Here is a 25,336-nt window from a genome sequence, read left to right as displayed (position 1 = left end):
AAACAAGATGGCGGATGTCGGTCTAGAACCGCAATTAAGGTACAGTGCCTAGAATATAGACGTTTTCACGAGGGCGCTCCCGACGGTCTGGCGTGGAGAGTATGTGTCAGTGTTGACTGTTCGGTCTGGACTGTGAGCTTGCCTTGCGCTTGCATTGCGGAGTGGTAGCTTTCCTTCGACGTTTCCGTTTATTTTTGTCACGAATGACTTACGCTCGTTAATAATGGCATATATACTCATCAAAAGGCTACAGGCCAGCACTGTGCAGTTTATGGGTGCACAAAAAACCAGCGGAAAATAACGATTTTAGGGACTAAGTGTGTCCACAACACAGCACTCCGCGAAACCACTGCCGCGATGTGGTATGTTCACGCTTCGCCGGTTTCCTGCATCACTTGAGGACTTGGCATTTCAGTCTAATGTGAACCAATGCGCACATCAGTAAAATAACGCATTTTGGTAAACTCTTTTCGGCTCATTTCCCAACAGGTTGCGAGAATTGTCAGCTCTTCGATGCAATATTTTCTCGTATGTAGTGGCAGAGGCTACATTTGTTATTCTTTCAAACACGACTTCATTCCAGTGCCTAATACGGGGGTCACACGGCGCACTTTTGATCGTGATCGAGCCCGATATGGGTCGAATTTCTTGGTCGCGATTGGATTTTTTGCTCAATCTGCGGAAGGGAGCCAATCGCGGTCGAACATTCCGAGATCGGTCTCGGTCGCTATCAAAAGTGGCCGTGTGACACCGGTATAAGACAAATTGGAGCACTCTGCGAGAGAACTAGTCGGTAAATACACTTCGCAACGATCCGGAAAAATCGTGTCCTATGGAAGATGTATGCAGACCCTGTGTCCACCAAAACATTGTCTCTGCGTTCACACGCACCCTACGCGGCTCTGCCCATAAAGGTAATTAACTTCAACCGTGTGGTGCTGCATCGAGCTCACCCATCTTTGAGCGTTGTCTGTGTGCTTGGGCAGCAAGAGAATGCAAAAACGAACGTGTCAACCTCATCAGCGCGGCCTAGCGCCAGTGTTAGAGTTCGGGAACCGTAATGCGCTAACTGTGCGTGGCGTAGAAATGCGCTAACTGAGCCCGCGCAAGTAAGAACGTAAAAAACGGTATTCGCATGGGTACGCGGACAATAGCATCATGCTTGCAAGAATAACAGTAACGAAAAAAAATTCGCACAGTCGATCAAGTGAAATACTTACGTGCGTGCAGAGACTGCTTCGCTGACCACTAAGCGCTTTTCACTCACGGTCAGTAGTGGTTTACAGTCATATGCTTATGTATTTATTCGACAATTGTTAAGACTCGACATTACTTTATTAGGAACATAGAACAGTGAGACGGTGTAAGGGAAACAAGAGAAAGAGCAGAGATGGCCCTAACGCTGCAATATTATTGGCTTATTTCGCTTCAGAGATAGCGCACACGAACAATTCTTGCCGTACGCGATATCTTCAATACAAACTTCGCGCACGATCTACGTTAAGGTTCACCGTGAGCGAAGCTTGTTCCAAATTCAGACATTCGAAAGAAAAGCCATCCCAGGTAAACAAACGTAAAATATATGTAACCAAATATATCTTTATAACAAGTCCTGTTATAATCCCTATTGGGATTGACAGTATGTATAAATAAATAAATACTAAAAATAAAAATCTAGCACCTGGGCTGTATCAGTCGCGCTGGCATCTGTGATCACTGCCGCGCGTCGGTTCGCTGCAGGTACCGCGCTGCTCGATCGCCACGCTTTATGCTTTGACATTTGGTTATAAGCACCCTGCACCTCACCAGATCCAATAAATTTTGCATGATTGAGCTGTTCAGTTGCGTCGGAAGCGTATGGAGTAACCACCGCATATCTACCAACCACTGACACGCGTCGTCGGGCCGCCGGCGCCTGGTTAATAAGCATTGCCCGACAGCTACGTACGCGCCTGCTTTCGCTAAATGAGGCAACCCTCAATCGCGAAACGTAATGGTGATCAGATTAAATCGACGATACGGTCACATGTGCCCAGCAATAACAATGAAATATACCGCTGATTAGCACGCCAGGTCTCAACGAAGCAGACGCGGCTGCCGCCGCTACCGACGAAGAAACACCACATCCACCCACACCACACTACACGGAGCACCACACTACACTGAGCGCTCACGCGAGCACGTGAAACATGTAACAAGTCAAGCAGCACAAGACAAGCGAAGCGGAAGAAAACAATCGAAATAATGCGCGGCGAAGATCACACAACCGAAGTGCGGCCGGCCTGCTCTCGCAAGGCGCACAGTCCAAAATGGCGGCGACGCTAGACGTCGCTCGTGTCGGCAAATGGCGCTGCTCAAACGTCGGTTTGTGAAAAGGTCTATACTTACTAGTGTGCCGACCGCCGGGCGTTTCCAATGGGAGACGCTGGCACCGCCGGTGATGCCTTCCGCCGGAGGCCACCAGACGACGACACTGTTTGGGACCGTGCTAACCGAGCGGCGCATCACGCGTCGCTTGCGCTTCGGATGCACTTCGGATGCGCGTTCGTAAGCGCAGTCGGTTGCGGCGCGTTGTTGCTTTCGAGCAAGTAGTGCCTCCGCATGTCATTGCTGGGTTTCTTTTCTGTGCGCATGGTTCGCACTTGTGTCTGTTCACGGGCGGAACCACGATGTCGTCGCACAAAACGAGGCGTAAAGACAGCACCTGTTTTGTCCCATATTGTCCGAATGGATACCGCTCAAACAACGAGCAAGTCTCATTATTCAGCGCGCCTGCTGACCCAGAACGTTTAGCCGAGTGGGAGAGGAATATAAGAGGGCAGATCGAAGGCTAACTCTGGCGGCTGTCGCTTGTGAGAAACACTTTATTATTGCGATAGCAATTATATGGACACTCAAAAGCAGATTTCTGCCGTCGGCGTCGCCGTCGCCGTCGCCGTGAGGTTCCGTATGACGTCATTTGGAGAAGAAATCGTCGCCGCGCGCCGAACGCTGTATGTGCGAGTGAAAGGGAGCGAGGGGCGCGTCTTTCACGGGGAGTGAACGCACGGCGGAGAACAAACGCGCGTTCTGCGCCGTGCTCGCTTAAAGGGACACTAAAGAGAAACCGGAAGTGGAGCTTAAATGGTAGATCATCCTTTCACGGTCACAGCCATACCATTCATACTGCAAACAGATGTTTAATAAGCGACAAAATAGCGAAAAACTGAAGGATAGGTGCTGACGCCCCTTCGAAATTCCCGCACTACATGTTCGTGACGTCGGAGATTACAAATGCAGGCCGGTCGCGATTGGTCGAGAGCGATTTGTCGCTGTTAATAAAACACAAAATGAAATACACCTTAAACGTACATAAACAGCATTTGCCAACTTTTTAAACCGTTTCAAGCGAGGAAGTACAAGTTTAGCACAAAATTAAATAAATAAGAAAAAATCGCATGGAGATACATGCGGCCGTGATAGTTTCGTAGTTTCGTTTTTGGTCAATGCATCGTTGCGCGCGCCTGTTCCGCTTTATGGTGTTTGGTTGCGTGTTGCATGGCTCGAAAAACGTTGACTTCGCGGGAAACAGCCAGAAAATGCCTCGTGTGTGTAGTGTTGAGGGCTGTATAAATGGCCCAAGGCGCTTGCTCAGGGGCAGCGGCAGTGTTGACTCGATTGTGTCCTTTCATGTGGTGTCGCGTGGAGAGGCCCGGCTCCCCGGCGTTCGCAATGGCTCAGTGCTCTGCCGATGATAAAACGGCAAAAGAGCCAGAGAAAACGATGGTGTGCTCTCTGCATTTCTCGCCCTCGCATTATGTGTACAATCTTGCCCTCGTAAAGTATCTCGGCGTGCCCCAGAGGCCAGTCCTTTCTCGAGCAGCTGTTCTTAATGCGGCCTTCATCAAACCCCCTACCGGTGCCCCTGCAGCAGCAAACTGGCGGGTCGGTGAGTGCTGAATGTCATTAAATAAAGCCACGAAATAACCATACCGAGTACGTGCGCAACTTTCTACGCTTGTTCTGTCGGGAACATCGTCGCCTGGCGGACCGGACGCTTCGTCTCCGTCGACGAAAACGAAGCTCTGCTTTCCGCCGGCGCGGCCGGCAACTCACCGCCATCGCACGCGGAAACACCTACCGCTCGAGCACGGAGGGCCATTTCGCGCTCCGTTTCACTGAATATCGCTGAAATGCAGTCCTGCTTCCCTGGCGAGCTCTTCGTTGCAAGGTTCAGCGGCAGCAACGGTATCCATTGCGGCGAACGCAAACGCAGCGACCATGCATGCAGCCATGATGCATCCAGGGCCTCGGCCGTTTACGCAAGCGGTGACGTATCATGGCGCATTCTGATTCGCTGAGAGCAATGAAATCTGTGACGACACTGCTTCAGCGCCAAATCTGGGGTGAGAGAAATTGAGGAAGAGATATTTGGTTTTTGTTTACGAATTTCTCCGCTAATAACTCATATTTTTGCAGCCAACAAAAACTGCATGCATTCCTGAAGGTCCCTCTTTTATTCCAGCTGAACTTCCTGTTTCTCTTTAGTGTCCCTTTAAGGGCTGCAGAAGTAGGCGTCTCTGTTCTCCTTCACAATCACCATGTATGTAGAGCAAACGCGCCTTCTTCCGACGAGCGAGAGGCCGTGGGGGAGGGGGAGGGAAGGGAGGCGACGTTTAGCTGCGGCACGCAGTGCCTATTTATATCAGAGGCTCCGGCAACAGTCACCAACGCCGCACGCATTTTGAGCGAACGCGGGCAAAACGCCGATGGCGTCGACAACAGTTCTGCGTGTTGCCGATGCTGCTGCATGTCCAAGTTTATACAGCTGATAAAGCTAATATCATTACTCCGTATAGCTCTCTACAAGTTTGCTATCGCAATTGATGCTTCGCCTTTCAGGTGAAACTGCGACAACTTTTCTCCTTTACAATCACCATATATGTAGAGCAAACGCGCCTTCTTCCGACGCGCGAGAGGCCGTGGGGGAGGGGGAGGGAAGGGAGGCGACGTTTAGCTGCGGCCCGAAGTGCCTATTTATATCAAAGGATCCGGCAACAGTCACCAACGCCGCACGCATTTTGAGCGAACGCGGGCAAAACGCCGATGGCGTCGACAACAGTTCTGCGTGTTGCCGATGCTGCTGCATGTCCAAGTTTATGCAGCTGATAAAGCTAATATCATTACTCCGTATAGCTCTCTACAAGTTTGCTATCGCAATTGATGCTTCGCCTTTCAGGCGAAACTGCGACAACTTTTACTTGCTACATTGAGCGCTCGTTCAAAATTAGTCGACCGTGTGTCACCCATGAAAATCTGCCCTGTTTAATTACCCTCAGTCGTAAAAAGTGCCGTTAGGTGATTAAACAGATCATTAGTAAATATATGATAATTAGATACAAATTGGTGTGAATTAAGCATTTGTGGACATGTCTCGCATATGATAGTTTACTGTAGAAAAAGTTACACTTCTTCGGAAACCACGTATTTATTTATTGGTGTTTTTCGCAGAAACACCCGGTATCGCGTAGCGTTATAATGATAACTGTGCGTACGATCGTTTGTAAGTGCAACGAAATCATATTCTTTCGATAATGCTTTGCACCTCAACCAACGTTCCGCAGAGCGAAACGGGCTAGGACAGCCCATCGGCGTCTCTCGCACACAAGCGCGTTGGCTAGAGGCGCCGCTCGGCATAGCACGGTCCCTACGGCTATCGCCGTCTGGTGGCCGCCGGCGGAAAGCATCATTCTCCGCGCCACCGGAAAGCCCGCGGTCGGCACACTAGTAAGTATATTCTAGGCAGTATAATTAAGGTGTCAACATGCGGGCTGGTGACGTCATTCCTGCCACACTCCGTTCGCCACAAAAACTTGTGCCATAGCTTTAACAGTGCTAATAGCCAGAGCGCGGAACCTCGGTTAAGGCAAGTTAAACGTGTGGGAAAGCCTCCTTATGGAATTTCACGTTTTCACCAACAGGGATTCACTCTCGAATAAAAGCGATGCACATGACTAAAGAAGGTCGATTATAACGCCGGCTTACCTGCCACGGCCATTCATCCTTGTTGGCTTCTCGCCCACCCACGATACGAAAGTCAGGATCGTCGGGAAACTTGCTCTCGCCACATGCTGGAAAAAAAAAGAAACAGCGCAGTGAATAGACAGAGCCAAGCCCCGCTTCTCCACATCTTTTACGTACACAGGTGCACAGTGTTGTTCTTTTTAGAGCGATAGCTCTACTTCTTCAGGTACAAACCCAGAAAACGCCTGGTTCCGTAAATCTGACCTTCAAGCTCAGCCAAGGTCAAACTGGGACTTAGCCTGCCATACCGGCAGCTGCTGCGCACGCCGCGTGGGTGCCCTTATCTTGAAAGTGATTTGCGATGTGCACAAAGTGCGCGGTTGCGCGGGCCTCATCTTCCAATCGATCTGCAATGTGTACAAAGTGCGCCGAGTGCTGGTAGTTTCGTATGCGCTGTACTTTCGACTCTTTTATTAGTTCGCGTTGAAGCGAGACGCAGCATGAAGGTCGATTCCCTCGCTGCTGCTGCCGCGCCGAGCAGCGTCTGTGTGTTGTCTTGTGGTGCAATTGTAGATGCGGTAGTTGCTGACGGCGCCGAGCAGCGTCTGTGTTCTTTCTCAAATCAAGCAAGACCGTGCTACCGCTCGGCAAACTTGTTTTAACCGCGTTCAACCACGGCAAATGTTTCATCAAGGCTTTGGACTAGAACGTAATGCAGCGTAGATGTGCTGCGCCATCCGCAAAATGCATAAGAATACACAAAAGGGACCTTTGTTTAAAAAGCAGATCTGTGCGTGAAGTGAACATGTCGCTACTCGTGCGCCTGCACCGCTCAACGGGCCCTCGGTATCTATAGCTGCCATCGCATCACGGTAGTGGCCGTACGTTTAAGCCACAAACTGCGCAGTGACGACATGAACACAGTAAGCGTCGTTCGCTTTCCGGTGCCTCGCTGTGAATGTATGAGTCATCGGCCCTCAAGTACCACGTTACTAACGTGAAGTCATAAGTAATATGGCGAAATGTGCAATAGGCTTGTCACTTGGTTCACTATTCCACTATTTCACTATTTTTCAAGAAAGCATCAGTGGTGCCGAGTGACGCGGTTCAACGGATGACTTTCAGTATGGCATTTGACATCTGGATGAAATCTATCAGAAAGCATGGTTATAGTTCTAAGGAAACGCAAAAAAGAACTGATCTAAAGATTTTCTTGGGTCTTTCCGTTTCCAAGCTGTAGTTCTGTTTACGCTGTAAACCTATGGAGACCCCGTAAACCTTTGGAGGTTCACGTTTTGTAGCACTTGACTCATATGCGTGCGGATGCAGCCGTCTCCAGGTGAATCCAAATAGCACATCCAGAGCTCCCTGTCACCCGTGGAAATCACTGCTCCAAATTTGCGTTGAAACACTTGCGCCACCGCTAGAGCTACAGCAAAGGGGATAAATACAGGGTGTTTTAGCGAACACTTTCAAAATTTATTTAAGGTTGCCCGTGGCAGATAGCCCAGTTCTAGTTAATGAGCTGGTCTACTCGAAGAAGCGGACATTACTTGCACAAAAAATTGAGCTGCATAATCGAATAATTAACAGAACTTCATTAATTAGGCTTTTAACTAATTGCCTGATGGCCCATATTGCAATTTACAAATTGTAGCCGTGGAGTTAGCAAGGCGGAGCTGTGCGTGCGCAAACAGCGCGACGACGACCACGTTGAGAAGACGATCGTTTTCTAGTGCGGCCGTGGCGAGCCGACTGTTGGGTTCTAGCGCAGGTATTGAACGCGCATTAACTAGAGAAACACGGGATTTTGACGCGATTAGCGACTTACGTTTGTGTCATATGGTCAATGTTAAAACGACGATGGCATTTGTGCGCCGGCGAAGTGTTAACACGTGATTACATTTGGCCGTTCATGAAGTCGGAGGGAAGTATGCATGCGATCGTGGACCAATGGTAGAGCATCAAGCTCGGAGTCATACCTGAAAGAACTTTAACTTTTATTCTCTGATTATGCCACAGTGCTAGAGCCTAATTTCTTGCCATTAGTAAACAAGCAAGAAGACAATACATTGCTGCTCTGCTCCTGCCGCGACTGTTTAGTCAATTAGTTTTAGTAGTGCCGTGTTACGGTGTGGTAAGTGCGGTGACGTACCGCGATGACCGAATACGTTTGGGCTGCGTGTGTGCTCGATGCGTACGGTAACTTGATAATGATGATAACGGCTAACATTCAGGCCTTGCAGAATGCAAAAACTATGTGCTGAGAGCGAAATATTAATTTTGACAGATACTAGAAAGCTTTAGCTTGTCTATACACGTATTATTCTTTACGGAATTGCCTGTTACGGCAAATGTGGACACCAGTCACAAAGCTGGTGGCGACATCTTGTGACGCTTTGTCCAACAACACGTGAAACCTTTTTTTTTTTTTTTTTTTTTTTACGTAGGTGTGTTTGTCGAAGCAATATATAAAAATAGGACTGTTTGTAGTAAATTGAACCGCTGTCGACACTTTACACCAGCAGATAAGTAGAATATAGTTAGTTACTGCAATAAAAACTCAGCGCCCCCTCTAAGTAAAGTCTACGTCACTAGATGGCGCCACCAACCTGAAGTGTTTTTTTTGTTGTTTTTTTTTTCGCCACGCTTTACATTCCGTTTTTTTTTTTTTTTTTTGGTTGATTTTCGGTTATTTGAATTTTTTTTTCGCATTCGGCCTGAGAATATTACTCGCCTGTACGAAGGGTATGGCCACAAGTTCAGTTCAGCTCAAGGTTATGCTTCCGGTTAGAGGGACTGTCATACTTGCTGCCACTTCGCCACGTCGCAGAAGGTGAATTACATGTAACTCGTCCCTTAGTCCTACCGTGGTGATAAAAGTCGCAGTTTCGCCCTAAAGGCGAAGCAGCGATTGCGATAGCAAATTGGTAGACAGCTATACGAAGTAAGGATAGTACTCGGCCGTATAAAGTGGTAATTATTTGCTTACTAACTAAATAAACAGGCACGGTGTCACGCGTGCACAGGGAAACATGAACACATCTCCCTCGATGACCGCGGGAGCTCGTCAAAACGCTGGAGTGAGAAAGCACGCCAGCGGCAGCGAGCAAACTGACCTTCGCGCTGGCTCTCGCTTCAGCGCGAACGTTGAAAGCGCCGCGCATACGAAGCTACCGGCACTCGACGAATGCACTTCGGCCCATCGCAGATCGCTTTGAAGATGAGGCCCCGCGGGCACACACATCGGCTGCGTCGCAGGTCGCTTTCCGAGATAGCTTAGCTCCGTGAGCAGCAGCCGCGTAAGCAGAACGCACCCTTCTCCCCCCTCCCGTCTCCATCGCCGCCTCTTTGTGCGCCTCGCGTGATCGAATGAAGACCGTGCGCTTCCAGCCGCCTTCCTCTCTCGGGTGCGCGAGATTAACCTGCGGTTGCCGGCTCACTCTGGCACGCTTTCACTCGCACGCACGGTGCGCGGCGACGATTTTACCGCCGTTTGACTTTTTACGGAACATCACGGTGACGGGGACGGCCAAACTGCGCTTGGAGTGTTCATATAATTGCTATCGCAATAAAATACTACTGGTCTCGCCTCACTGCCGACGTCGCCCATTAGGTAAAGGCATGTCGAGACTGTCAGCGACGCAAAACACCGCCGACAAGGCCAGCCGGACTTCTACAGCTGATCAAACCACCTCGCTGACCATTCCAGCAGATCGGGATGGACTTACTCGGGCCTTTCCCGACGTCGACGTCCGGGAATAAATAGATCGTCGTACCTACGGACTACCGCACCGACTACGCCGAAACAAAAGCCTTGGCCAAAGGCAGTGCCGCCGAGGTAGCCAGATTCCTCGTTGAGAACATCCTCCTGCGTCACGGTGCCCCAGAAGTCCTCATCACCGACAGAGGTACGGCCTTTACAGCAGATCTAACTCAAGCCATCCTGCGATACAGCCAGACAAGCCATCGCCGGCCCACCGCCTACACCCGCAGACGAATGGCCTCACCGAGCGCCTAAATGAGGCCATCGCCGACATGCTAGCAATGTACGTCGACGTCGAACACAAGACATGGGATGCCATCCTTCCATACGTGACCTTCGCATACAACACGGCCGTGCAAGAAACGACGCACACGGCGCCGTTCAACCTGGTCTACGGAAGGAACCCGGCAGCGACGCTTGACGCCATGCTACCGCACGTCACCGACGAAGACAACCTCGACGTTGCCAACTACTTGCAGCTTGCCGAAGAAGGTCGACATCTCGCCCGACTGCGCATCAAGAAGTAGCAGAGGACCGACAACCGGCAGTACAATATTCGACAACTCTACGTCGAGTACCATCCCGGCGACCCTGTTTGGGTCTGGACTCCGCTACGCTGACGAGGACTTAGCGAGAAACTTGCTGAAAATACTTGCTGACGAAACGTCGGATATCGCTGGAATCGAACAGCTTACTGTATGTGCAAGGTACCTAAACAAGGACGCCAATGACATCGAAGGTGTGTTTTTAGGTTATAGCACCGAGATAGGTGCCCTCTCTCATTGCGACTGCAGGTGCTAAGAAAATGTGCACAAACTGCTGCAGATTCTAGTCACCCTTCCAATGACCACTGCCAGCGCAGAGAGAATATTTGAGATGCGGAGCATCTTATAGCGGCGGCCTGTCCCGCGTCGTCGTCGGCGTCGGCGTCCGTCCGCACCTCTCCTCATTCTCTCCACGCCAGCTGTGCGATAACGCCTCTCTCCTCCTCTCCCCCTCTCCACACCATCTGTCCGATAACGCGCTTCTCCCTTCGTGTCTTCATCCGCCACCTGTGCGATAGCGCGCGCATTCGCGCCTCTCTCTCTCCTCCTCCTCTCCGTGCCAGCTGCTTATATAAACCCGGTGCATGCGCCGCTGCCTCAGTTGCTGCTTCGGTTTAGTCACGCTGCGCCGTCCGATGCGCTGAATGGACGCCAACGCATCTCTCAACGAACTGTCTGGCACATCTTCAAACAGCAGCAGCCAGTTCATTAACAGAACCGCGAGCACCTCTGAAGACAAGGCTGCGCAGAGAAGAGCTCGCGACGCAGAACGTAAACGTCGGCGACGCGCAGCGGATCAAGATTCTGTTCGCCAACGCGAAGCCGCTTCGAAACGTCAGCGTCGAGCAGCGGATTCCACACTTCGAGAACGCGAAGCCGCTTCGAAACGTCGAGCAGCGGATCCTGAGCTTCGAGAACGGGAAGCCGCGTTGGTTCGTGAACGTCGAGTAGCAGAACCTGAGGTTCGGGACCATGAAGTTCAACGTAAACGTACGAAGCGAGCGGCGGAACCTGACCTTCGAGAAAGGGAAGCCGCGTTGGTTCGTGAACGTCGAGCAGCAGAACCTGACGTTCGGGACCGTGAAGTTCAACGTAAACGTATGAAGCGAGCGGCGGAACCCGACCTTCGAGAACGTGAAGCCGCGTTGGTTCGTGAACGTCGAGCAACGGATCCTGAGCTTCGGCAACGTGAAGCAGCGTCGGTTCGAGAACGTCTAGCAGCAAAACCTGAGGTTCGGGACTGTGAAGTTCAACGTAAACGTACGAAGCGAGCGGCGGAACCCGACCTTCGAGAACGTGAAGCCGCGTTGGTTCGTGAACGTCGAGCAGCGGATCCTGAGCTTCGGCAACGTGAAGCAGCGTCGGTTCGAGAACGTCTAGCAGCAAAACCTGAGGTTCGGGACTGTGAAGTTCAACGTAAACGTACGAAGCGAGCGGCGGAACCCGAAGTTCGAGAACGGGAAGCCGCGTGTAAACGTCGACAACGAGAGGCTGCTCCCGATGCAGCACGCGAGCGCGCCGCCCATCACATCGCGTGAACGCCGTTATAACGTCCGCGATGCTCCGCATCAGCCCATGGTTCCCCTCGGGAAGATGGTGTAATTTTTTAGCGTGAGATTACTAAAAAATATTGTCGCAGTTTCACCCGAAAGGCGAAGCATCAATTGCGATAGCAAATTAGTACAGAGCTATACGGAGTAAGGATAGCAGTTTTATCAACTGTATAAACTTGGACATGCAGCAGCAACAGCAACGCGCAGAACTGTTGTCGACGCCGTCGGCATTTCGCCCGCGTTCGCACCGAACGCGCGCAACGTTGGTGACCATTGCCGGTGCCTCTGGGGGCGGCTCGGAAGTTTTCGACGATATCAGAATGGGACACTCGTCGAGCAGCGTTCAGAAATCTTACCCACCTTCTCGCCTCGCAACGTTTTTATATAAATACGCATTTGGTGCTGCCGCTAAACGCCGCCTCCCCTCCCTCCCTCCCGTTCCCCAACGGCCTTTCGCGCGACGGAAAAAGTCGCGTTTGCTCTCCATATATGGTGATTGCAAAGGAGGAATGAGACGCTTAATTCTGCAGCCCTTCAGGAAGCACGGCGCAGAACACGCGTTTGCTCTCCGACGTGCGTTCGCTCCCCGTGGAAGCGCGCGTCCCTCGCGCCCTTTCACTCGCACATACAGGGTCCGGAGCGCGGCGACGATTTCATCGCCATTGACGTCATACGGAACCTCACGGTGACGGCGACGGCAGAAATCCGCTTTGGAGTGTCCATATAATTGCTATCGCAATAAAAACAACTCCAGTGGCATCCGTTGTCTAAGCACAGGTTAGGTAAAAAGGTTGAACTGCCTAATCAAGTTTACGTCAACAAAACCGGTATTTGTGCCCGAACCCATCTCCTCCATATTTTAATTCAAGGAGAAATGGTCATATTAGAAAATTGGCGCAATAAGCTGCGACACTGAAGTATCTAAAACATCATTTTTCAGCCATACAATTATTCTGAGAAACAAGCTACCCCATGAAGTTAGTGCTTGTACGTCTAAGGTATATTTTATGAATATGACGATGTACATATAGACCTATCGCATTGACAAGCATTGTAATGTATATTTATTATTATTACTATTCAAGCTTTTCTTCTTGTCTAATAATTTTGCATATTTTGTTATGCCTCTCTGCTGCGGTGGCTTAATGGCGCTGCAGATATTGTAATGAAAAAAACAATAATGTACTGTGGCGCAGATGGAAAGGAAACTGCTCAGGTGGACTTTTAGCGAACTCGAATAATCTTTTGCGAATATTTTGAGGCGACCGTAAACCTTTGGTCATTGTTTTCTTTTATTTTTTGCGCGAGAGGCGCGAATTCTGTATTTTATTTTTTAATTCGAAAGTTTTACAATGATAGGCTGGCATTTGTTAGCTTCATGTGGTTCGAAACAATGAGTGCGTTCGATGGCATTGTCAGGAGGACAGTCAACTACATCAGTGAGAAAAGGTTTTGTGACTGCAACTTAGTCTTGGCGAGAATTATTGAAAGACAGAAATGACCGCAAAAGAAACCTTCGCGTCGGAATCTACCATCCACTTTGTGAATGCATGATGCCAAAGAATGATGCTAAGTAGTTTGGCTTCTTCCTGACGCTCGAAACCCAGCCATTGTTTCGTCAAACTGATGGAGTGATTTTTGATGCGAAAGCGTCAAATAGCCACTTGAGCGAACAAGCCGGCGTCGGTCATCTGTAGCAGCAAAACAGCACCTAAATTCGCATCGCCATTGACTGTGACGCCCCATCACTAGCACGCCTGGACGGAGTTCTCATTGGCTGCGACACCATGTCACGAGTGGCACCTCGATCGAGCAGAGCGGGCGAAAGAAAACACCTGCTGCCGTACTAGCGCGCCAGGTGTTGTGTGAAGAGAGAGGGCATCGCCGCGACGCCACGTCACCTTCGCTCTCGGCACGAACGCTCCTCGATGGAGCAGAGCGATAGCAGGCCTGTGCACTCTGCTTGACGTCGTCATGCTACTTGGACCGAAATTTCCGCTGTTAAGCCCGGCGTCAGGAAAGCGGTGAAGTCAAAATCACCGCGGCTTACTCGGGAGCATCACCATTAGATTATATGACCATCGGCAAAGGTAGCATGATGTCATGGATCGAAGTGCACAACCTTTTGCTATCCAGAAGGCGTAGCCAGAGCGGGCAAAAGCGAGCCCCTGCAGCCTCGTTTGTGCACCAGGTGTTGAGTGAGGGGAGAAAACACCACCGTGGCGCGTCGCCCGATGGGCATGGCCGCGTCGGTGGCTTGGGATGCTGGCACAGCAAGCTGCTGCTGCTTGCTGGCTCGAGCAGTAGGTATCGCTAGGGTACATTTCTCACAGCCCAAAACTCGAAGGGCCGCTCAGCGCCGTTCAAACGGATATTAATGCTTTCGCATTCCCAACTTATACGAAGTGCTTAGGGGTACTCGGATTTATTTATACTTGCAGTTTCCTCTGCATGCTGCCAATCTTTGTGTCACTGTTATTTTGAATGAATTTAAAGCCACTGGGTCGGCAATGAACCCAGCGTGAATCTTTCCACTGCACAAATCAAACGCCAACGTACTGAAAATGAACTACGTACTGAAATGGAAAGGTGCAGCAGTTTGCTTGGAAGGTCGTTCGGTCAAATGAGCTAGTTCAAGCAAAGCAGCAGATCAACTTTCAGGGACTGGATTAGATTTAACATCTTCTGAACGTAGTAACACGAAAATCATAAAAAGGGATCAAGTTGCAATTTCGCCCGAAAGGCGAAGCATCGATTGCGTTCGCAAATTAGGAGACAGCTCTACGAAGTAAGGATATTAAATTTATTGGGCGTATAAACTTGCAAACATTTGTTTACTAACTAAATTAACAAGCACGGTGTCACATGCGCACCAGTAAACATGAACACATCTCGCTCGATGACCGCGGAAACTAGCTTTCAGAACGCTGGAGTAAGGAAGCGTGGTTGCAGCAATTGACCTTTGTGCTGTCTCTTATTTCAGCGCGAACCAAACGTCGAAAAACACAGCGCATACGAAGCTACCGGCACTCGGCGTGGCGTACTTTGTCCACATCGCAGGTCGCTTTGGCGGTGAGGCCCGCGCGGACGTGCACTTTGTCCACGCCGTCGATCGCTTTCAAGATATGGCGGCCGCGCGGCCGCTTCGTAAGCAGCAGCCGCTGGAGTAGAACACTCAGCACCTTGCCACGCCTCCCACCCATGCCTCGCGCGCCACAGAGGACGGTGCGCTTTCGCCCCGCCTTCTTCTCTCTTGGCGCGAAATTGAGCCGCGATCGTCAGCTGACCCTCGCAAACTGTCACTCGCACATACATACGGCGCGTGCCGACGACGTTATCATGTTCGGACTTTATACGGAACATCACTACGACGGCGGCGGCAGAAAAATGTCACAGTTTCGCCCTAAGGGCGAAGCAATGAATGCGATAGCAGCACAGCAATGTCATACGAAGTAAGGTGAGCGGCCTTGGTAGCAATATGAATTGTAGTAAACATGAGCTGATTAAGTAAGCAGGTGTGCTGCGGCGTAAGTAGACCGACATGAAGAGAGACTCGATGACCACGAGAAGGCGCGTGTGAAACGGTGGTGTTGATGAGAAGCGCTTACCGTGGGCAGCGCGTGCGAAGGGACACACCTGTAGTGCTGCACTGCCGATCTGGGCAGCATTGCATGTGTAGCGTGCGTTGGAAAATGTGGCCCGACTATGACTAACTGAATGAACAAGCGTGGTGTGAGCGCGCACAAACAAACATGAATAGATCACACTGAATGACTGCAGCCAACGACTGTCAAAACGCTGGCAGCGAGCGCATACGCCGCGCAGCGGGCGAAGGTACGTGCGGTCTATCGCTTCAACGGAAACTGAGCGGCGAAGGCACGGCGCATAAAGGTCAGAGCCGTGTGGAGATAAGAGACGGTGTGGTCGAACGAACGACGAGCGCGGTTGTTGGCAGCGTAGAAGTGCGCCCTCCCCCCCCCCCCCCCGCTCCCTCTGGCGCTGGCTTCCCGTTTCCTTGCTTGCGCGTGGGAGAGATAAGAGACTGTGCGGACGAGCGACGAGCGCGGTTGTTGGCAGAGAAGTGCCCCCCCCCCCCCCCCTGCTCCCTCCGCTTTCCGCTTCCTTGCTTGCGCGTGGGAGATTGAGTGCGTTCGCTCTCCGTGATAGCGCGCGTCCCCGCACGCTTCCGCTGGGGCATACGGCGCGCGGCGAAGATTTTATCTATACGGAACCTCACGGCGACGGCGACACCGACGGCAGAAATCCGGTTTAAGTGTCCATATAATTGCTATCGCAATAAAACGCACACGAGACGCGGACATGCACGGCGTGGGCTCTATGGCCGACGCCACTTGCTCGCTATGTTTAGGCTTGGTCCGACTCGGCTCGCAAAACATGGTGCGCACGTTACCGTATGCGGTAACGTATGGTAAAACTAAAAGGGGAAATAAATTGAGATTCAAGCTAAGTGACAAATTGCGTCCAGACAGTTTTAAACACCGTTAACTCAATGCATCATTCTGACGGACCACGGCGACGCTCCCGCCTGGCCATTAGCGCGGCGCGCTCCGGGAAGCCATGCAAAAGCTGGGGAGGCGGCGGCGCTAGGGCGCAGGGACTCCCAGAGCTAGGGGCGTTCGCGGAGACACGTCCCCAGCAAGTACCTAGATCTGTAGTTCCCTTTAGCGCCGCGCGGGCGCGCTGCAATCGACCGGCTGTACGGAGGCAAACGTGTAGAGCGAAGGGTCCTAGTGGTGGGGGACTCCAACGTAGCTAGGGTTAAGGAGGGCGTCCTTACAACAGTGAAGGCAGACGGGCGGGTGAGAGTGGAGGCCCAGTCATTGAAGTGCATGGTTGACGCAATGGCAAAAGCTCAGAAGGTGGTATCGGACAACCTCGAGCATGAACATCTGGTCGTTATCCATGCTGGTCTCAACGATGTGCTGAAGGGAGGGAGCCAGAACCTAAACAGACAGTTAGAGGTTGGGTTGCGTAAACTCAGAGAAACCTCTGCGAATGTGCATGTGACCATATGCACAATCCCACATGTCCGGGGTCAGGCTAGCGGGATGGAATGGAGGGTGCTTGAGGCTAACCGGGTCATTAGGGGTCTGAGCAGACCACTTGGGTACGGCATAATGGAGGTAAACCGGGAAGTGTACGAATCTGCCTCCCACCCTTTTGCACCGGATGGCATTCACTACAGTGGTGCCACGGGCGGGAGCGTAGGTAGTAGGATAGGGCGCCAAGCTACGGCTTTTTTGGGAGGACCCAGAGCCCTAAGACCACCAGTGTAGACGAAGACGGACCCAGAGAGGCTCCAAGATTCAAGAAACGTAGAATCGGTAGAAGAAATAGACGTAAGCACCAGGGGCAAGGTCATTCTGACATAGGGTACATTAACATGCAAGGTGGCAGGAATGGGCTGAAGTGGGAGGAGATAGACGAGCAACTAAGGCAAGAAAAGCTGATGGTATACGGGTTTGTGGAGACACATCTTAGGGACATGGAGCAACTTCCCTGCAATCCTGACTATGCATGGGAATATTCCAATAGAACAGAGGGCAGCAGAAAAGGGGGTGGAATTGGTGCATTCATTCATAAAAGTATGAACTGGCAAAGGGTCAAACAGGAATGCAAGGAGCATTTATGGCTAAAAGGGAAAGTTGCAGGAGAGCAGACACTCCTTGGCTTTGTATACCTGTGGACAGGAGCAAATGCCAAAGAGGAAAACAAAATAATGCTGTAATGCATATCAAGTGACATTAATGAGCTAGGAGAAGGGTGCGAGATATGAACTAGGAGATATGAACGCACACATAGAAGACATGGACGGGTACACAGACTCAACAGGCAACATGATGCTGGATATGTGTGAAATGCATGACTTAGTTGTATGCAACAGTACTGAGAAGTGTGAAGGGCACATAACATGGGAGGTAGGGAGACTGCAGTCGACGATAGATTATGCACTAATGTCACATAGGATGCACGATAGGCTAAATGTAATGAGCATAGATGAATATGGCTCCAGAAGTCTAGGTAGTGATCACAAACGTATTAAGGTGAGTTTTAGAAGGGAAATGAAAGTAGGTAGGAGGCAAGATGAACAACCAGGTGGGATATTTTACTCGGAAAAGCAGCTTGAAATAGCAACCCAGCAAATTGAGGAAGTAATTTCAGAGGATACAAAAACAGAATGGACATATGCAAATTTAACAGGACTATTTGAGCTAGAGCTTACTAAGGTACGAGTCAGGACAAAAGGGAACAGAAGACTTAGACCCAAGAGCTGGTGGGATGAGGAGGTTAAGAAGGCCATAGAGAAACGTCAGGAAGCATCCAGGGAACACAGATATTCAAAGCAGAGGGGTGAACCAGAAGCTGATGTAGGCAGAAAATGGAATAACTTTTTAAACTGTAGAAGGGAAGCATCCAATTTGATCAATGAGAAGATCAGAAGAAAGGGGAGCCAATGGTTGTCAGAAGTAAACAAAAAGGATAGAAAAGCAGCGAAGAAATTTTGGAAACATCTCAACTCCTTGAGTAATAAGACTAGCCTAGAGCAGATATTTATAGTTACAGCTCAAGGTGTTCGACTATAGGGAGATGAGGCAATGGAACATATAAGAACAATGACGACAGAAAAATTTAAAGAACGAAACATGTGCTCAATCAGGTGAGGATGGACTAGTCAGTGCAGAGGCTCCACTGGCACAGAGCGAGTGGGAAAGGGCAGAGAAGAGGGTTCCTAGTAGCACGTCGACAGGTCCTGATGGCATCCCAATTATGTTGATAAAGACATTGGGCCCAAAATCTAAGAACGCATTAAGAGCGGCAGTGAGCAAAATGATAATGGACGGTAAAGCCCCCGACGGGTGGAGACTGAGCAGGATGAGCATGATATATAAGGGAAAGGGGGACAAAGCCGACAAAAACAACTACCGTCCCATAACAGTGACGTCAGTGGTTTACAGGGTGGTGATGCAGATTATAAAGGACAGACTGCAGGCATGGGTGGAGAGCGATGAGGTGCTGGGGGAACTACAAAATGGGTTCCGAAAACAAAGAAGGTTAGAAGATAATCTGTTCTCATTGACACAGTGTATTGAAATAGCAGAAAAGGAACACAGGCCCCTATGGCTTGCCTTTCTGGATATCAAGGGAGCCTATGACAGTGTAATCCAAAAGGATTTGTGGGACATACTGGGCACTCTAGAGGTGGAAGATGGAGTAAGAAATCTTTTAAAAGATATCTATAAAAGTAACAAGGTGCTTTTAAAATGGGAAAACAAGGTATCTGGGCCTATAGAGATACAGCAGGGGCTTAGGCAGGGGTGCCCTCTGTCACCTCTGTTGTTCATGCTGTATTTACAAGGATTAGAGAAAAAATTAGAGAGGAGCGGACTTGGCTTCAACCTTTCCTATTTTAAGCAAGGAGAATGGATTAAACAGTCATTACCAGGACTGATGTATGCAGATGACATTGTACTTATGGCTGACAGCAAGGAAGACTTGCAGAGATTAATGGACATCTGTGGTAAAGAGGGAGATAGCTTAGGTTTGATGTTTAGTACAGAAAAATCGGCAGTCATGACTTTTAATGATAATCAGGGCAGCGAGCCTAGGATACAGGAGGTTACGCTGGAGGTGGTGGATAAGTACAAATATCTTGGAGTGTGGATAAACAATGGGGCTGAGTACCTAACGGAACATGAAAAATATGTGACGGCTAAAGGTAGCAGAAATGCAGCTGTGATAAAAAATAGGGCACTGTGGAATTACAATAGGTACGAAGTGGTGAGAGGGATTTGGAAAGGGGTGGTGGTCCCTAGTTTGACTTTCGGCAATGCGGTCCTGTGCATGAGATCAGAGGTTCGAGCAAGGTTGGAAGTTAAGCAGCGAGGGGTAGGTAGACTGGCTCTGGGAGCACATGGAAATACACCAAATCAGGGGGTACAGGGTGACATGTGATGGACGTCATTCGAGGGCAGGGAAGCCAGCAGCAAGATAGAATTTGAGGAGCGATTGAGAGAAATGGCAGAAAAGCGGTGGGCAAGGAGAGTTTTCAGTTATTTGTACATGAGGAATGTTGATACAAAATGGAGGAAGCTGACCAGAAAACTGTCAATCAAATATTTGGACTGCAGGAGGGGTGCAAACCAGGAAACAGCGGTTAAGAAAAAGGTTAAGGAAACAGAGAGGGGTCTGTGGAAAACGGGGATGCAGACGAAATCAGCACTGGGAACATACCGAACTTTCAAGCAAGAAATTGCCAAAGAAAATATCTACGATAATTCTAGGGGAAGCTCTTTGTTGTTTGAAGCCAGGACGGGAGTATTGCGGACTAAGATGTACCGAGTCAAGTACCAAGGTATAGACACGTTGTGCTGTGTGTGTGGAGAAGAAGAGGGAACGGCTGAACACCTCATACTTTTCTGTAAAGGGCTTAACCCTACAGTGCAAGGCAACGGGGCTGATTTTTTCAAAGCATTGGGGTTTAGGGACAGTGAAGGCAAAATAGACATTAAGCGGGTAGAAATAACCAAACAGAGGTTATCTGATTGGTGGATAAAATCAAGGCAGGGGTGAAATTTCACCCACCACAAAGTACAAAATATGTTAATAGTCATGGCTAGGTGGCGTATGCCACCGCCCGGTTTAAAGGGTTCAGCCTCATCCATCCATCCATCCATCCATCCATCCATCCATGTACGGGCGTGCGAATGTAAATGCGCATCCGGGCAATCTCCCCCTCTCTTCTCCCCCATTGCAGGACATGGGGCAAACCACACGAAGTAGAGATGGTGGGTGACCGTAGGGGGGTGAACGTCCTCAGTGGGGGCGGAAGGATTGCAGGGCGGCCCGACAGGTTTCGTCTCTGACCCTCGTGACTGACACGTCTATTCCTGTTGATGAGCGAGATCGTTAGGCACGCGGATTACCATGCGTTTGCACGTGGTCCGAGCATGGCCGCTCAAAGTGAATCGGAATTGACTACACGTGGCCCGGGCATCGCAGCACTAAGGGAATCGCAGCACGTACCGCCCTCAACAGAGGCCGTCTGCTGAGATTACGGTTAATCTATAACAATTTGTGGAGACGTTCTACGAACCATTGGGGACAGCACCACGAAGCAGCCACGGCTGATCATAGCTCAAGATCCGCTCCCGATTTTTCATTGGTTTACAGGGTGGTGATGCAGATTATAAAGGACAGACTGCAGGCATGGGTGGAGAGCGATGAGGTGCTGGGGGAACTACAAAATGGGTTCCGAAAACAAAGAAGGTTAGAAGATAATATGTTCTCTTTGACGCAGTGTATTGAAATAGCAGATAACGCAGCTCTCACATGTAAATCACTTCTGCGCCAGAAATTTTTTGCGTATTTTTCTATCTGTAGCTTCACTTGGGGTGGCGCTATTTGTTACAAGGTGTCACAACGCGTTGTTGTAAGGTCAACAATTGGGTGTGTCGCGCGAGTGTGTGCGTAATGACGGCGGCATGACATTGACGACGGTCGAACGATGATGGCGGCACCATGTTATGAAGCTTCTGCAAGCAAATTGATAATACGCCACGTGATGCACGTGCCATTTGTCTCAAAGTGTCGAAAAAATGTCGCAGTTTCACCTGAAAGGCGAAGCATCGATTGTGATAGCAAATCAGTAGACAGCGACATGAAGCAAGAATAGTAGCTTTATCGACCGTATAAACTTGTAAACATTCGCTTACTAACTAAATCAACAAGCATGGTGTCACGCGCGCACAAGCAAACATGAGCACATCTCGCTCGATGACCGCGGAAACTCACTCTAAAAAATTTAGAGCCCTTCCATTATGTGAAGATGGAAGACCAGAGAATTAAGCTGTACTTGTTGATAACTATAGTGAGTTATGTATGGTTAAGTGCTATATTTGAAGACAAATACACATAACTTGTGTTGGGCTGCTAAGCACGAGGTGGCGGGATCGAATCCCGGCCACGGCGGCCGCATTCCGATGGGGGCGAAATGCGAAAACACCCGTGTGCTTAGATTTAGGTGCACCTTAAAGAACTCCAGGTGGTCCAAATTTCCAGAGTCCCCCACTACGGCGTGCCTCGTAATCAGATCGTGGTTTTGGCACGTCAAACCCCATAATTTAATTTTATATACACATAACTTTTTGCTGTTATCGTATTTTATTTCCTCTTTACTTTGTCACCATTGTAACCATTGCTTTGTGATCACTGTGATATTCCCACGTGTCTAGCGTGGCGATGACGACAACATAAGACACATCGGCACTTATGAAAAAAAAAACACCGCATATTCACGGGGTGAATGATGATGAGTGGGCGAAGCTCCGGAGGGAATCATCGGTAAACCGTGAATCTTCCGTGTAATTCGCCCAGTCTCGCCGCACTAAATCGAACGATTGACTTCCACCAATGACACGCGCCATATGTGACGTCATTCCTATTTTATAACAGCGCCCTTCATTATAATTGCACCATCTCCCGCTTAAGAGTACGCTAGCACAAACGCGTTAGAAACGTGCAGTACTCTCTAGTAAGGGGGAGAGGCCACAGCGTCTTACGCAGCCGTTTACCCATGCCGGAACGTGCACCGCGTTTGCCGACGCCATCACATGACTGCTGAGAGAGTATAACCCCCGTATTCATAAACGCTCCTCAACTTGAACTTGACTTGCCACCGCCTTCAACGCGTTTCGAACGCGCTGCCCAAGGCGGTGGCAAGTCAAGTTCAAGTCGAGGAGCGTTTATTAATACGGGGGTAAGGCGGAGAGGCCACAGCGTCTTACACCAGCTTCTTACACGGGCAGTAACGCGCTAGCACAAACGCGTTAGAAACGCGCAGTCTTTCGTTAATGTTGGGTATTTATTGTCATCGTGGGGCGTGCGTGCATGTGCGCTTCGTGGCGTAGTGGTTAGCGCCACGCGTTCGGAAGCGAGGGGTCTCTGGTTCGATTCCGCGCTACGGACACAACTTTCGGAATTTTTTTTTTCATAAACGTAGACGTGGCTACCTACTACTTCTACATACTACAGAGGAGGGACAGACCCACACCCTAAGGAGCTTCGCCCCTAAAACATAGCAAGAAGAAGAAGAAGCAGTGACTAGCGCGCGGTAGTTTAAAACCGTCCGTTCTTGTTACTGCCTCAGACGACAAGTGCGGTTCGTTTGTCCCTCGAGCTTTCACCGTCGTGACACTGGTGGAGGTGCTGGGTAGCTTTTGTATCCGCATAACGGGTGAGGTAGTCAGTGGCGACAATATTCCACCTGTTCCCTGTAGTTGAAGTCGGAAATGGTCCAAGAAAATCCATGCCAATTTTGGCAAAGGGCGTTCCCAGTACCTCTACAGGATGTAGGAGACCAGCTGGCTTGTCGGGTGGTGCTTTGCGTCTTTGGCAGTCAGGACAAGTGCGCACATGATGTTTAACATCGGCTGGGAGCTTCGGCCAATAATACTTCCGCCGCAGTCGGGACAATGTTCGTGTGGAGCCCAGATGACCTGAGGTGGTCTCATCATGACACGCTGTTAGAACTTCATTGCGAAGCGCAGCGACCAGTAAGTAGGTGCTGCCCGTCGGAGAAAAGTTCTTCTTATAGAGAACATTGTCCTTCAAACAAAATGACGCCACACTGCGTCCAAACAGGCGAGGCACGTCTTTGCCCCGGCCTTCCAAGAAATCAATAAGCGGAAGCAGTTCTGGGTCGTCGCGGTGCTGCTGGGAAATGGTAAATGTATCGACGACTCCCAAGAATGCACCGTCTGTGTCCGGATCCTCGGTGACAGAAGGCTGTATAGGTGACCGAGAGAGGCAGTCGGCGTCGGTATGCTTTTTCCCTGACCTGTATACGACGGTCATGTTGAACTCCTGAAGCATCCAGCGCGCCACTCGACCGCAGGGGTCTTTTAAATTAGTCAGCCAAACAGAGAATGGTGGTCACTGACGACGGTGAATGAGCGACCGTATAAATAAGGGCGAGATTTAATAACAGCCCACACAACGGCGAGGCATTCTTTCTCCGTAGTTGAATAGTTTTCTTCTGAGCGCGAAAGAGTTCTGCTGGCGTAGGCGATCACTTTCTCGGAGCCGTCTTGCCATTGCACCAGAACGGCACCCAGACCTTTGCTTGCGTCAGTAGAAGTGCTGTCGGGGCGTCCTGGTCAAAGTGTGCCAGAACTGGGGGCGTTTGCAGACGCTGACGTAATTCGTTAAATGCCATTTGCTCGCGTTCGCCCCAAACAAAGGGAACATCTTCTCGTGTTAGTCGCGTCAACGGTGAGGCAATACGTGAAAAGTCCGCAATAAACCAGCGATAATAAGCGCACAGGCCCAAGAAGCGTCTCACTGCCTTCCTGTTAGATGGTGTGGGGAATTTTGTAGCCGCGTCTATTTTGTCTGGGTCAGGCCGGACACCTTCGCTACTGACGACGTGGCCCAGGAATTGGAGTTCGTTAAAGCCAAAATGACATTTTTCAGGCTTTAACGTGAGGCCTGCAGAGCGTACAGCTTGGAGAACAGCCTGTAGCCGGGTTAGATGCTCCTCAAATGTAGCCGAAAAAACGATCACATCGTCGAGGTATACCAAGCACGTTTGCTACTTTAGACCTGAAAGTACGGTGTCCATTAGACGCTGAAAAGTGGCTGGCGCTGTACACAAACCGAAAGGTAGCACCTTAAATTCGTAGACAACATACTGTAATTGGTTGCCGATGCTTTCGCGCCCACTCCCGCTTCTGTTCACGAAGGCGATCCTCACGGGTCTTGGTCTTCATCGGTCCCAGAGCGTCTATCCGACGTCACGGATCCTTCGGACGACACGCGTTCTTCCCGTCACATTCGCGCCCATTCACGCTGTTTCCATGCACGTTCTTCAGTACGGACTACGCACGTCCTAGCCATAGCAAGACCAAATTACAATTTATGGTAACGTCGCTACAGCGATGTCTACGTCGCAAGAAAACGAGGCACAGACACTGGTGAGTACACAAGTACGTTTTATTATTCCGCCATCCACTCCGGAGCCACACCGCCGGCGCGCAGCAGGCTACTGTTTTATCGACGCGACTTTTTTCTACGCACCCTGTCGACGCACGCACTTTTGGTCAGACCAGCTAGCCATACACAGCTTCGCTGCACAACGGTGGAGTGTGGAATCGCGGCCGCACCAGCGAGTGAATTGACCTTCGTGCTACCTCTCGCTTCAACGTGACGGCGAAAACTGTCCCGTCGCAAATCGCTTTCAAGATAGGCCCCGGGCGCCGTAGTAGGACGCCCCCCGCAGTGCTTTGCACGCTACGGAAAACGGTGCTCTTCCTCCCCGCGTTCGTGCCTTGCGCGCGCGAGATTGAGCCACCATCGTCGGCGCACGCTTTCACTCGCACATACAGCATTCGGCGCGCGGCGACGATGTTATCGACCTCGGACTTTATGCGAAACATCATGGCGACGGCAGA

At 50.3% G+C, this 25,336-nt stretch overlaps 1 protein-coding gene across 1 annotated transcript in view; it reads right to left on the bottom strand.

Moving 5' to 3' along the window:
• LOC119456554 (tryptase-2-like) overlaps positions 1-25,336 on the bottom strand; it is a 53,481-nt gene that overhangs the window by 15,808 nt on the left and 12,337 nt on the right. Inside the window, exon 2 of the mRNA XM_037718384.2 lies at positions 6,025-6,110. Within this exon, the coding sequence (XP_037574312.1) occupies positions 6,025-6,110 (86 nt within the window). The remainder of the gene's footprint in view (positions 1-6,024; positions 6,111-25,336) is intronic.

The sequence above is a fragment of the Dermacentor silvarum genome, chromosome 6 (assembly GCF_013339745.2).
Source record: "Dermacentor silvarum isolate Dsil-2018 chromosome 6, BIME_Dsil_1.4, whole genome shotgun sequence".
In the NCBI taxonomy this organism is placed as follows: Eukaryota; Metazoa; Arthropoda; class Arachnida; order Ixodida; family Ixodidae; genus Dermacentor; species Dermacentor silvarum.
The sequence above is the reverse complement of the archived record's forward strand: the minus strand, read 5'-3'. Positions and strand labels throughout refer to the sequence as shown.